The 15,196-nt window shown below is 44.1% G+C and overlaps 1 protein-coding gene across 1 annotated transcript in view; it reads right to left on the bottom strand.

Annotated features, from left to right (window-relative positions):
* Positions 1–15,196, bottom strand: part of KREMEN1 (kringle containing transmembrane protein 1) — a 54,381-nt gene that overhangs the window by 10,863 nt on the left and 28,322 nt on the right. The window contains exon 4 of the mRNA XM_070769787.1: positions 4,996–5,120. Within this exon, the coding sequence (XP_070625888.1) occupies positions 4,996–5,120 (125 nt within the window). The remainder of the gene's footprint in view (positions 1–4,995; positions 5,121–15,196) is intronic.

The following is a 15,196-nucleotide window of genomic DNA, read 5'->3' as shown; positions in this document are numbered from 1 at the left end:
TCTATAGTTCCCCTCTATGACCCCTCAGTTCAGTCACTCAGTGGTGTCTGACTCCTTGCGACCCAAGGACTGCAGCACACCAGGCTTCCCTGTCCATCACCAACTCCAAGAGCTTGCTTAAACTCATGTACATTGAGTCAGTGATGCAATCTAACCATCCCATCCCCTGTCATCCCCTTCTCCTTCTGCCTTCAATCTTTCCCAGCATCAGGGTCTTTTCCAATGAGTCAGTTCTTCCATCATGAGGCCAAAGTACTGGAGTTTCAGCTTCAGCATCAGTCCTTCCAATAAATATTTAGGACTGATTTCCTTTAGGATTGACTGGTTTGACATTCCCGCAGTCCAAGGGACTCTCAAGAGTCTTCTCCAACACCACAGTTCAAAAGCATCAGTTCTTCGGTGCTCAGCTTTCTTTATGGTCCAACTCTCACATCTATACAGGACTACTGGAAAAAACCACAGCTTTAACTAGACGGACCTTTGTCAGCAAAGTAATGTCTCTGCTTTTTAATATGCTGTCTAGGTTGGTCATAGTTTTTCTTCCAAGGAGCAAGCGTCTTTTAATCTCATGGCTGCAGTCACCATCTGCAGTGATTTTGGAGCTCAAGAAAATAAAGTCTCTTACTGTTTCCATTTTTTTCCCCATCTATTTGCCATGAAGTGATGGGAATGGATGCCATGATCTTCGTTTTTTGAATGTTGAGTTTTAAGACAGCTTTTTCACTCTCCTCTTTCATTTTCATTAAGAGGTTCTTCAGTTCTTCTTCACTTTCTGCTGTAAGGGTGGTGTCATCTGCATATCTGAGGTTGTTGCTATTTCTCCTGGCAATCTTGATTCCAGGTTGTGCTTCATCCAGCCCCGCATTTCACATGATGTACTCTGCACATAAGTTAAATAAACAGGGTGACAATATACAGCCTTGACTTACTGTGGAACCTGTCCATTGCTCCATGTACGGTTCTAACTATTGCTTCTTGACCTGCATACAGATTTCTCAGGAGACAGGTAAGGTGGTCTGGTATTCCCATCTCTTTAAGAATTTTCCAGAGTTTGTTGTGATCAACACAGTTTAAAGGCTTTGGCATAGTCAATAAAGCACAAGTAGATGTTTTTCTAGAACTCTCTTACTTTCTCTAGGATCCAACGATGTTGGCAATTTGATCTCTGCTTCCTCTACCTTTTCTAAATCCACCTTGAACATGTGAAAGTTCTTGGTTCCCATACTGTTGAAGGCTGGCTTGGAGAATTTTGAGCATTACTTTGCTAGTGTGTGAGATGAGTGCAATTGTGCAGTAGTTTGAACATTCTTTGGCATTGCCTTTCTTTGGGATTGGAATGAAAACTGACCTTTTCCAGCCCTGTGGCCACTGCTGAGTTTTTCAAATTTGCTGGCATATTGAGTGCAGCACTTTCACAGCATCATCTTTTAGCATTAGAAATAGCTCAACTGGAATTCCATCACCTCCACTAGCTTTGTTCATAAGCTAGTGCTTATGAACACTTTGTTCATAAGCTAGATGCTTCCTAAGGCCCACTAGACTTTGCACTCCAGGATGTCTGGCTCTAGGTGAGTGATCACACCATCATGGTTATCTGGGTCATTAAGATCTTTTTTGTACAGTTCTTCTGTGTATTCTTGCCGCCTCTTCTTAATACCTCTGCTTCTGTTAGGTCCATACTGTTTCTGTCCTTTATTGTGCCCATCTTTGCATGAAATGTTTCCCTTGGCATCTCCAATTTTGTTGAAGAGGTCTCTAGTCTTTCCCATTCTATTGTTCTCCGCTATTTCTTTGCACTGATCACTTAGGAAGGCTATCTCATCTCTCCTTGCTATTCTTTGGAACTCTGCATTCAGATGGGTATATCTTTTCTTTTCTCCTTTGCTTTTCGCTTGTCTTCTTTCCTCAGCTACTTGTAAGGCCTCCTCAGATAACCATTTTGCCATTTTGCATTCTTTTTTGGGGGGATGATTTTGATCACAGCCTCCTGTACAATGTTACAAAGCTCCATCCATAGTTCTTCAGGCACTCTGTCAGATCAAATCCCTTGAATCTATTTATCACTTCCGCTGTATAATCGTAAGGGATTTGATTGAGGTCATACACTAATTAGTTTTCACACTATAGTTTTAACTTTTTAAGACTGTCATACGCTAGAGACCAAATGTCCATGTCTGCCCCTCCCCTGCAAATTTATATGTTGAAACCTAATTCCCAATGTGATGGTACCTAGTGGTGGAATCTTTGGGAAGTGATTCACGAGGGTTTGTGCTCATGAATGGGATTAGAGCCTTTATAAAAGAGACCCCCTTTCCCCTTCTGCCATGTGAAGACATGGTGAGGAGACAGCCATCTATGAACCAGGAAACAAGCCATCACCAGACACCAAATCTGCCAAAGCCTTGATCCTGGACTTCACAGTCTTTAGGACTTTGAGAAATGAATTCTTGTTGTCTTTTTTTTCAATTGGAATATAGTTGTTTTACAATGTTGTGTTAGTGAATGCTTGGTTTAGACCAAGTATTTTGCACAGCAGTCAGAATAGACGCAGACACACTATACGCAGAATCGTATTCTGAGGCCGGCTCCTTTCCCTCAGCATAGTCTCTCTGAGGCTCTTCTGAAATGACCTAGAGTTTGCTGAGTGGCAGTTTATTGCATGAGTATACCGCAGGTTGCTAATCCATTGAGTTGTTTTGTTTTTCATGATTATAAAACAGAGCTGCTATAAACACTTGTGTATATTTCTGTGTGAACATAAGCTTTCCTTTCTCTAGGGTAAATATCTAGAAATGGGATTTCTGGGTTGTAATTTCTCTACCTCATTAATATTTGCTTTTTTCCTAAAAAAAAAAAAAAATGACAGCCATCCTAGGTTATTTATTGTATGAAATGGTATCTCATTGATTTTCATTTGCATTTCCCTAAAGACTAGTAATACTGAGCATCTTTACCGCACGAAGTGTAAAAAAATTTTTTTGATTATGTGTAACATAGGTAGAATGTTGAGCACATTTTCATGTGCTTATTGGCCATTTGTACATCTTCTATGAAGAAACATCTATTCAATCCTTTGCTCATTTTTTAATTGGGCTGTTTATCTTTCTATTGTCACACTGTTAGAGTTCTTTATATATTTTGGGCATTAGATCTTTATTCATATATATGTTTTGCAAATATTTGCTCTATTCTGTGAGTTACTCTTTCACTTTCTTAATAGTGTCCTTGATACACAGAAATTTTAAATTTTGATGAAGTCCAATTTATTTTTTCTTTGATTGTCTGTGCTTTTGGTATCCTAACTGAAAAAATCATTGCCTCATCCAAGGTCATGTATATCTGTACCCATATTTCTTCCTAAACCTTTATAGTTTTAGCTGCTACATGTAGGTCTGTGATCCATTTTAAATTAATTTTCATATATGAGGTAGGGGTCCAGTTTCATTTTTTCCATGTGGATATCCAGTTGTCTCAGCATTGTTTGCTGAAAACACTTGTTTTTTTCCCATTGAATGATATGGCACCCTTGACAAATATCAATCAGCCATAAATAATACTGTCAATCAAGCGATTGGTGGCTTGCAAAAGATTGAGCATGTAAGTAAATCTATGGAGGATAATGGGAACCAGGTTTCTTACTATTAGAGAAGGGGGCCAGAGAAAACTGGAATGAAGCCTGCAGTGTTGGACAGGGATTGATGTTACTCAGTACAGTGCATGGTTTTCTGACAGATATAATAAATAACATGTATTTATTATATACTATGTATACTATATACTATATCTTTATATATAAAGATATATAATAAATTATTCATTAATATAAATGATAATGTGGCCATAAATAATAATGTCTGGACTCTAAATTCTATTTCCTTCAGCTTATATGTCCATCTTTATGCTAGTACTGTAGCTCTTTTTTCAGTATATCACTGTTCCCAGGCCCTCTTAGTGGAAAGAGCTAGGAAATACATATGTATATACAAACACACATACACACACTTTTATATTTATGTTTCTTTCCTTTTTGTTTTCTTTCGCCGCATCATGTGGCATGTGGGATATTATTTCCCCAACCAGGGATGAAACCTGTGCCTCCTGCAGTGGAAGCGTGGAGTCCTAATCACTGGACAACTACCACAAGTCCTATGTATTTATTTCTGTATATCGCTCCCTACATATATATCAGAAACCATGCACTATACTAATAACATCAATCCCTGTCCAACACTGCAGGCTTCATTCCAGTTTTCTCTGGCCGCCTTCTCTAATAGTAAGAAACCTGGTTCCCATTATCCTCCACAGATTTACCTAACATGCTCAATTTTTTTGCAAGCAACCAATCACTTGATCATGTTGGGCCAATTGCCTCGCTCAGTCCCTGCCTCAGACAGGCCTTGAGCACTGCCAGTCTATTCTCCTTGCTTGGGCCTGATTAATGGCCTTTTGATGAAATTATTAAGGAAAGAATGAAGGATGGAAGGAAGGGAGGGAGGAAAAGAGGGAGAAAAAGACTTCTTTTTTTGATATAACAAACAATAGCATTATTGAACTTTAATGACTAGAAAATGGACAGGATGGAAAGAAAATATTTTGGACTGGTATCCAGGCAAGGGCCCCTTAATGTATCAAAGTAATAACCACTACCTTGGCTTATTCTCAGATCCACCCCCCTGGAGCCAGAGACCTCTCTGCTTATAACACACAGGGGCTGGAGGAAACACATGACTCTGCTGGAGGTCAAGCTGGATGCAGGTACTGGGGTGTTTCCTTTTATCTCTCAGTCTTTGGACAGAGTGCTGCCTCATGCCCCAGAATCCCAAGCCCCACTCTTCCTCCAACTTCTCTTTGGCAGAAAAGTACAGTTGTAATGGCTTCACAGGTGGTTGTTGTTTCTAACAATTTAAATGATTTAAATATATTTTAAATAATATCTCAGCAGAATGCATTTAGACCTTTATCTTTTTCCATAGGTATAAAGCTCAGAACTATTACCTTGAACCTTTGACTCCGACAAAAACTGATGCAGTTTTGTATGGTGAGTTTGTTAGATGTTTTACTGGTGCCAGTTAGAGGAGGTGGGTTTCCATGATCCTTGTAGCAGCCAAGGTTTCCAGGCACTAGAGAAAAAAGAAAAACAAAAGAACTTGACAACATCCAGCTGTGAGACACCAAGAAGGAAAGGCGCGTTGTGCCAGGCACTTTCATCTCGGCCCATATTTCCATTCCTAAAGTGCAAATAAATAGCAAGCAGCAAGTGTTAAAAATGGAAGTCTTGGTGCCCTCTGCTAACTGCTACATCTTTGTTTTATTTTGACGAGTATGTGAAGCCCATAAAACCGACCCTAAGACATTTTTTACTTGTTCAATATTGATAGAATTTAGTATTGACAAGAACTAGGCATAGATTCCTAAAAACAGAGAAGCTACAAGACACAAATTATGTCTCAGAGTCACTGGAGGACAAAAAAAAAAAAAAGGGCTTGGAAGCTACCATCCTATGCCTTGTGCCTCCCTAGTCCCCTCAAAAGCCCCACAAGTTGGTTTTACCAGGTCATTTTGTGAATTTAATAGTTCCCTATTGCCGCTGCGATCAATGACCGCAAACCTAGTGGGTTAAAGTAGCATAAACCCGTCATCTTACAGTTTCGGAGGTCAGAAGTACTAAATGGGTCTAATGGGACTAAAATCAAGGTGTCAGCAGAACTCTGGCTCCTCCTGAGGCTCCAGGGCACAACCTGCCCCTTGCTGTCTCCTGAAGAAGCTGCCCTCATTCCTCAGCTGTGGCTGCACCACTCCAGCCTCTGCCTCCCCCCCTGCTTCTGTCATCACACCACCTTCTCTGCCTCTCATCCCCCTGCCTCTCTGTTACACGTCCTGTGTGATGACACTGGCCCACCAGGGTACTCCAGGATCATCTCCCCATGTCAAAATTCTCATCTGCATCACGTGTGCCACGTAAGGTAACATGTTTGAAGATTCTGGGGGTTACAACATAGACTTTTGGGGGAGGGGGATTATTCTGTTTGCCACAGTGGATGTATTAGTGTTTCACAAGTACAAAAGTCAGATGGTCTGGTCTAGTAGAAAAAGCTGCAACTGAGAATAAAGAAACCTAAATATATGTGCCCCCACCTCCTGGTGTTTGTGCCCCTGTGTGATTCCCTCCCCTCGAGTGTGGGCTGGACAAGTGATTTGTTTTTGCCCAACAGAATGTGGTAGAGTTGAGGGGAACTACTTCTGTGACTGGACTACAAGAGCTGTGACTTTGGTCTTGCCAGTTGACTCTCTCTACTGCCTTCTTGGCTTATATACTCTAATAAAGCAATGTATCACATCAGAGGTCATAAGAATGGCCTTCAGCCAATAGCCAGCAAGGAGCTGAGACTTCCAGTTTCTGCAGAGACTGAATCCCACCAACAGCTATGTGTGCTTGAAGGAGATCCTCCCCAGTAGACCCTTGAGATGAGACCCGGCCCTGGCAGACGCCTCACCAGAGACCTTGAGGCAGAGGACCCAGCTCAACCATGTCCAGATTTCCTGACCTACAGAAAGTGTGAGGTGATAAATGTGTGTTCTCGTTAAATTTTAGAGTAGTCTGTTACAGCAATATATGACTAACACACCTATATAACATGCATCTAAATATATGCTCATTGAATAAAGGAATGTATTGTGAGCCATGGACAAATTATGGCTTCCTAGGTGGCTCAGCGGTAAAGAATCTGCCTGCCACAGGGTCAATCCCTGGGTCAGGAAGATCCCTTGGAGAAGGAAATGGCAATCCACTCCAGTATTCTCGCCTGGGAAATCCCATGGACAGAGAAGCCTGGTGGGCTACAGTCCATGGGGTCACAAAGAGTTGGACACGACTTAGCGACTAAACGACAATGGACAAACGGACCTCTCTGCCCCTTAGTTTTTCATCTGTGTTATTTATGAAATCACTCCACCATCAGATGAAGCCCTTTCCCTATGGTCTCTATTTGGCTCCTTACAGTTCACATCACTCGAGATATAAGACACAAATGAGGTCTGGTCCTAGAAGCACTTCTAAGCCAGTCAGAATTACATATTATCCAATTCCAAAGTGAGACATATAGATTCTTAGAAAGTACTTTTTGTTTAAGACTGGAAAGCAGCATGGTCCAATTGAGTAAACTTTACACCCATACTAGTTTTTGGCACATAAGAATACACACACGTGCACACACACACACACACTTTTCAATTTCTGCCACCATCTACATCTAACCAGCTCATTTTAAACTGGCAGGAAGCTAACCCAAAGAGTCACCCTCCCCCCTCTAAGCCAAGTGGTTACCCTTCTCCTTTGCGTCACACATGGGTCAAATATAACAAATGTGGCTCACCACACAAATGTTAAAATGCATCTTTCGGAAACAAACCAAATCTCTATAGTAGCAAATGTAAACAGAAAAGATCTAGGCAGTAGGAGTTCAGCGTTCAGTGGGGGCCTGGCTTGGGAATGGCTGGGCTTTAGAGTTTAAACAAATGCAGTGAGCTAAGCATCTCTAGTTAGGGGTGAATCATATAGGCTTGTTAAAGGGGCCTTACACATGGAAACCTGAAGCATGCGTTTAATGGTTTTTAATAAGAGCTACTTGATCGTGATCATCTTGGTCATTTACTCTGATTTCTGTCTCATTTATTCCATTCCATGCTCAAAAATAGGCATGTTATTATGTATTCATTTATAGACAGCCTAAGGCACAGAACCATAAATGTTAACATTAGACATAAACAAGGTCGTGGTTTGCGTGGATGCAGCTGGAACCTATCAGGTTTATTCACAACAATTCGGTGAGCAAATTCAGGGAGCTCATGTTCAGTTCCAGGAGGGCAGTGAGGCTCCAGAACACCCTGGGGAGACAGAGCCTGGAAACCAGCCCACACCGTGCTGCTGCTCCCTGCGTCTGGACAACGGTGGCCTTAGTATCGTCCTTGACACCATGTCAACCGCCTGCCAGACACTGTCCATTCTACCTTCTAAAATACTTCAGACACCTGTCCACCTCTCTATCCAAGCTGCTATTTCCCTGGTTTAGGCCACTGTCCCCTCCCTTTTGGGGCTTCCCAGGTGGTGCTAGTGGTAAAGAATCTGCCTGCCAATGCAGGAGACACAAGAGATGTAGGTTCAACCCTAGGGCCAGGAAGATGCCCTGAAATAGGAAGTGGCAACCTGCTCCAGTATTCTTGCTTGGAAAATTCAATGGACAGAGGAGCCTGGTGGGCTACAATCCTTGGGGTTGCAAAGAGTCAGACATGACTGAGAACATACACCTCTCCCACTCAGACTATTCTATCAGCCTCCTATTCCATCTCCCTGTTTCTAGGCTCCCCCTACTCTAACCTAGTTAGTACACTGCAACCAGAATAACCTTTACAATACATTCCAGGCAGAAGGAAGGCCAAGGGCAAAGGCCTAAAGCAAGAATGACCTTGGTTTTTGCAGGAACACAAAGAAGTGAGTGTGACCAGTGAAAGAGAGACGGGAAGGCACCAGGAGCTACAGAGGTATGCAGGGACCTTGCCTGAACCCTCAGAGCTCCCGGGTCGTCCTCTAGGATCAAGTCCAAACTCTCACGTGGGACCCAAGGCCCTACCTGATCTATGCTGCTCCTCTATATCCCACCCCCTCAGCATCACCCTCTCTCTGTCCCTCGGCTCACATTCTATATGAAACCCAAGATACATTATAGTGTATCTGCAAGTTGCCCACATGCACATGGCTCTCTGGCCTCTGGCCTTTCTTACAAGCTGTTCCTTCTGCTTAGAACAATATTCTCTGCCTAGGATGGCAGCCTGAGCATCATTCCCCTTGGGAAGCCCCACGGGCCTCCTGTCATCCTCCCATTCCACAGAGAAGGTTGCACACCCCTGTGGTGTGCTCCTGTAGCAGCCTGTGTGAAACCTGATTCTAAACACCTGTTTATGTCTCACTTGTCGATTAACCATGAACTTAAGGGCTAGACTGTATCTTCTGCACACCATTGTATTCCCAGGGTCTGGTATGGTCCCAGCCATACAGTGGGTGCCCTGAAACTGGGTGCTCAATGAACAAATGTGTCCCATGTTGCCAGCTAAACTCATGGAGAGTGTGAGTTAAGGTACCTGTCAGGCAGCAGGGAATCAAGACTGCAGAGCAGAGTGAGAGGAGAGCTGACCTGCATCTTGACGTCCACTTAGGTTTTGACTCCTCGCTGTCCTCTTTGGCTGGAAACGCCACTCCAGATAACCAGGTTCTTCATTAGAAGTTAACTTTAAAAGGTAAAATTCTATCTTCATCATGTTGGATGAAACTTTTCAAAAATGCATTAGATAATTAAAAAAAAAAAACTTTGTTTAACCTACATACTTTGTTTCTCGGTGGCTTGAGGTCACCAGATGTATGTCACCAAATGGTCCCAGACTGTGTGCTTTCCTGTGTCTGACTCTAATAGTTAATCAGTCTCCATGGTTACAGCTGGGGCTGCTGAACCCTCAGAATATTAGCACTGGAAGGAGTCTTAGTGTCTACTTGCTACTGTCAGTGCCTGTGGTCTTGGCTTATCTTCTTAATTTGCTGCTTCTTAGGCTTAGGCTTATGGACTTCACTGGTGGCTCAGATGGCAAAGAATCTGCCTGCAATGCAGGAGACCCAGGTTCAATCCTGGGGTCGGGAAGATCCCCTGGAGAAGGAAATGGCAACCCATTCCAGTATTCTCGTGTGGAGAGTCCTATGGACAGAGGAGCCTGGCGGGCTACAGTCCGTGGGGTCACAAAGAGTCGGACACAAATGAGCGATTAACACTAAAAACTAAGTAGGCTTAGAACAAAACTATCGAGCTTATTAGAACTGTGTGGAAAATAAGAATAGTTTCTGAAAGAGGGAAGGCCTCTATGTTTCCTTCTCGATTTCAGCTGTCCATACAGTAGCTCAGAGCTTTGTTTGCCTGCTTCCCAGCTCTTGGCAATGTTCTGAAGGGCGCAGGTGCTACCATCACCTGTCCAGAGGCAAGCAGCGTGTTGCAACAATCACAAACATGGGCTTTAGACAGACGGGCCCAGGGTGAATGTGGGTCCCTCTGCCACAGCCTTTCTAAGCTCAGGTTCATCCACAGTGGATGATACGGGCCTCAAAGGGTTCTGGTGAGAATTAAAATTAGATAATGTAAATAAAGTAACCACCACAAGGCCTGGCAATATAGTATGCGCTGAATAAACACTGTTTGCTGTCATTACATACAAAAGACTTTCACCATTTCCCACACAAACCAGAATAACCTGCTGGGTTCATAGAAGAGTAAAGAAGCACTGAATTAAAAGATAAGATCAAAGGCAGTTATCTTGGAAAACTAGATTTGATTCCAGATATTAAAATGTTAACCTCTGCATCTGGGTAGATCCAGTGCACTGCCATGCAAGCCTTTCCCATGAAACCCAGAGCCCTTTCAGGAAGGCAGACAGGAGATGGGTTTCCTAGGTGACCGAGAAGAAGCCACAGTTCGGCCAGACTAAGGGCCCTGAGTGGGGGATACATGAGAGGCTGTTCTCCCTGGAGAGCAGAGGTCAGCTCCAGAGGGGAATGCTCACTCCACAGCTTTTCCCTTGGCATCCCTCTCCTGATAAGGCCAGTCTGGGAGCTAAATGAAAGTGACTCCCTAAGATGAAGGGCTAAGTCTGCAGACACGTTAGTCCCTCGACGCTCTGTGCACCGCAAGGCCAGCCTTTGAGGGCTGTCGCTGCTGCTGACTCTCACTGGAAAGTGTGGCTCCAAGTCTCGCCAGAGAAGACACGTCATTGTCGTCTTCAAAAGCATGACTGGTCAGCTGAGTGGATTTCCAGACCGTGTCCCACCCTGAGTTCTTCCCAGAAGCAGGGAGGGAAAGTCAATTTGTAAAAGGATATTTGTTCTCAAATTCCTTTTTTACTTTCAAGACCACTTTAAAGTCCTGTGGCTTGGTCATGCATTTTTTTTCTCTTACCAAAGAGGGTTCCACATTTTCAATTAAAAATCATCTGAAAATATAAATGGACCCCTTGTTTACCACATTTGGTGTTTTAAAATGTGACAGTTAATTACCAACAACCTTTTCAGAGATTCAGGGTTCTTGACAGAGGTAAAAGTTTTAGAGGTAGCTGAGGGAAGATGGTTCTTTCTTCAGATTAACCCAGGAACTACTGTCTTTTCATTGCCACAGGCAACTGTTGGGAAGCAACCACGGAGACTTGCTAAACAGCCTTTACAACTGGATATAACTGTGGTCTCACTTTGAAGGTGCACCTCACACCTCCACAGGGCCTCCATGGCCAACAGCCCTTCTCTGAGAACCGTCTTAGAGGACCTACTGTTGGCTGGGGGCAGGCCTACGAGCCCCATCCTTGGCCACTGCTGACCCCCACTGGGGTCACCAGACTCCCTCTCCCAGGAAGTTGGAACTAGGATTCTAGGTATTGAACTACAGGCACAGGACTTGTGGAATTCGGTCAAGCCTGGATTAAGGCAACAAAGCCACATCTGGGCCACGTGAGTGGATAAGTGAGCTGATTCTGCTGATCCACAAAGAGGAAGAAGAATGGAAGAGAGGGGCCGAGTGAGACTGTGCGGTCCCACAGACAGATGGTAAGTGTGGGCACCTCCTTCCCAGGTTCTGGGACACAGGGATTGGATTCTGTGATATTCTCCCAACACCCTTCCAATAAATCTCTTGCGCTCGAGTTAGCTTGAGTGAGTTCTATTCCTTGCAGACAATTCCTGACAAAGAAAAAAGCCTGCCCTTTATTGTAAAAGTTCAATCTGAATAAAAATCTTCAGCTGGTAATTTGCATAAGAAGTCCTGATCCATCACTGTGTTGTCTACTGCCAAATCTGAGAGATCTGTTTAAGAAACCGGAAGCAAAGTTTCTCTCTTGCATTTTAGAAAACTCTGCCCTGGCTCTGGGGAACATCTTTTACATTTTCTTACAAATAAAATCTGGCTCTTCGGAAACTATGCAGCGATTGCTTGTTTTACTTTTTTACACTAAATAAAGATTTTTATTTAGCACTGTAAGTTGTATTCAATAGCCTTCAGATACACCACACCACAACCCATCTACAATCAACCAAACCCAGCAGCAGTTCATTCTTGCACAATCCTTGAGTTAGGGTGAATCTTCCTTCAACTTACAGTCAGGTCCTATTCAGGTCTTGTGGGCAGGGACTGGGAAATTACATCTCATTTCTGATCACTAATGTGTGATGAAGCACATCGGGAGAATTATATGAAAACAAATAAATGATTCTGTTTTCAGTGTACACTGTTTGAAAGTATTAACAAAACACCAAAACGATATATGTATACTGGCTTCTAGTTTCCCGCTACAGAAGGCGAGGTGGGGCGGGGCGGGGTGGGAGGCGGGGGCGAGTGGGTGAGGCTAATTATTATAAACACCATAATGTCATTCACTACCTTCTGCCTCCACACTGGTGCCTCAGGAGCCGAATTCGATCTTCTGGAGGAGAGGGGAATAAGGAACTAAGTACACGTGAGATGATGCCACTGATAGTCCTATCAGATGACCAGTCATTTCAAAGACTTCCCTCAGAGCATCAATAGGTTAGGTGTGGATTATTCCATACTCTCAGCCCATGACCATGAGCACCCTGTATTCCATCCTGTCCACCTACAACTTCCGTTAAAAACCTGACAGTTGCCAGCTTGGTCCAAGTCCTACCATAACATGGCCACACTCTAACTCTGCAACTTTTTTTTTTTTGGCCATGCCATGTAACATGCAGGATCTTAGTTCTCTGACCAGGGATCCAAACCAAGCCCCATGCAAGTGAAAGCATGGAGTCATAACCACTGGACCTCAAGGGAAGTCCCTCTACCTCTATAACTTTATTTCTAAATATCAGTTCTCATTTTCAGTCACTCTGATTCTTTTACTCATGTCTCGGAGTTTCATAGCGACTCACCCAAATAAGTAAGTAAACAAGACCTTGTCTTCCCCTATGAAATTTTACCCTTGGGGAAGGCAGGAAAAGTTCCTAAGGGTTCTGACCCCCATACGACCCTGATGTATCACAGAGACAGTTCTCCTCTGGCAGGAGTCCCTTCTTGAAAGTTAATTTCTGGGGATAGAACGTGGTAGACTGTCTCCAAAGGAGGCTCTAATCATTTCCTCCCTCCCCATACATGTGTGCGACTCCCTACTTTCGACTTGGAACCAATTTCCTCTCCTCTTGAATCAGTACTGACCTTGTGACTTGCTTTGATTAAGAGAATATGGTGGACTTCTGAGTTCACCCCCTAAGAGGACTGGCAGCTTCTCTTGGAAGCCGGCCACCCTATAAGAGGTCTAAGTATGCTGCTGGAAAGAGAGGCTGCCCAGGTAGGGGGCTGAGGCCAGCCTGGACATCCCGTGGGTATCCCAGCCCCAGCAGAGGCCCGATGGATGCAGACACCTGACTGAGTCCAGATGAGAGCAGGAGGAACACAGCCAAGCTGAAACTCAGCCAATCCAGAGAGTGAGGAGGTACGACAAGCTATTGTTGTTTTGAGACACCAGGGCTTTGGGGTGGCCTGTGATGCAGTAACAAGACAACCGAAACACCTTACTCGACAGAAGGTCAGTCCGAGTTCAGGAGGAATGGTACGGTACTGCTGTGTCTCTGGGAAGAGAGCTCAGTTTGTTGACTCGAACTTTTTTTCTGGACACCACAAACATCCCAGGCAAAGAACCACAGAGGCATCCTTTATTCGTCCTGCTGTTTCATGCCGTATGTATTTCACTTGTCATCAAGTTCTGACTCCTTCCTATAGGCGTCTTGGATGAACCCTTCCTGCATGATCTCGCTGCCACCACCACAGCCGAGGCCCTCATCCCTCTGTTTTGAAATCTACGCCTATCCTCCCCTCCCCAAACATCCCTCCTCCATCCACCCTATAACGGACACTGGGCTCATCTTCCTGAATGAGGAGGGCTTTCCCTGTATGTGAGCCTCAATCTAATCAGCCCTGGTGTTCAAGGTTCCCACCCAGTTCCTCTCTGTCCACTCCTTTCCTTGGGCAGCGTAACTCCCACCGACATGCACAGCAGTCCCGTGTCCTTCCTCTGCGTCTCTGTCTGGCTGTTTGTTCCCTGACCTGTGGGGCCCTGACCGCTCCAGCTCCATCTGGCCTTTCTCTCTAATGATGCCTCCAGCTCCCCAACCCTCACCGAGCCCTCTCAACTTCAAAAACTCACAGCTCTCTACCACATAACTCAATCTTATTTATATAATTGGTGGCTGGTCTCCAATTTTCTCCTGTGTTTATAGCTCAGATTCCTAATTACATCATAAGATTGAGGGTGGGACTATTCCTTATGTTCATGTGTATTTTTTACAGGCCAGTGCTGGTATAAAGATTATCAGTAAAACTGTCCTTACTGATCTGAATGATTTTCCCTTTTTAAGCTATTAATATGCTTTAGAACATTTTTGAAATGCAACGTATATAACTGTCGCTGAGGAAAATGTCCATTTGATTCAGAAAGTCTGAATTTTTTAATGAGAAATTAAATAACATCCACTGCCAAAAACAATGAGTAATAGAGATATGCCTGTTCTGAAACCATAAAACTGCACTGTCAGAGGAATGCAGGGCATCCGGTGTTCCCTGAGCACAGGGTCACACCAGGCCCCAGGGGAACAGCCTCCGGGCAAGCAGTTGAGGCACACTCCAGGGCCCTGGGGCCAATCAGATAATGCAGGACTGAACAGCAATAAAATGAAGGTTGGGAAGAACCTGTTTAGGAATTGGATATTAGGAACATGCCAGTGGTAGTCCACACCTTGGACGCAGCACAGGCCACCACAGGCCCTGCCCGTACTTTTCTGCCTACCTTCTGCTAGGTCCCTGGACTCGGAGACATGTGTATTTTACTCATTTAATCTTCAAAATGACCCTGGAAGGTAGAGATGAGGAGACCAAGGCTAAGAGAGGAGTCACTTTGCCGTGAGCTATAAGCAAGTGATGATTCCAACCTAAGGTGAAGGACTTTGGAGGCTGAGTTCTTTCCTCTGGATCGTGTTGTCTCTTCCTGGGAGAGATACGACAATCACATCAGCAAGCACATCTGGTGAGCATCTATTACAGCCTGCATCCAGTCCCATCACTTCATGGCAAATAGATGGGGAAACAATGGAAACAGTGATAGACTTTAT

Source organism: Bos indicus, chromosome 17 (assembly GCF_029378745.1).
Source record: "Bos indicus isolate NIAB-ARS_2022 breed Sahiwal x Tharparkar chromosome 17, NIAB-ARS_B.indTharparkar_mat_pri_1.0, whole genome shotgun sequence".
Classification (NCBI taxonomy): Eukaryota; Metazoa; Chordata; class Mammalia; order Artiodactyla; family Bovidae; genus Bos; species Bos indicus.
The sequence above is the reverse complement of the archived record's forward strand: the minus strand, read 5'-3'. Positions and strand labels throughout refer to the sequence as shown.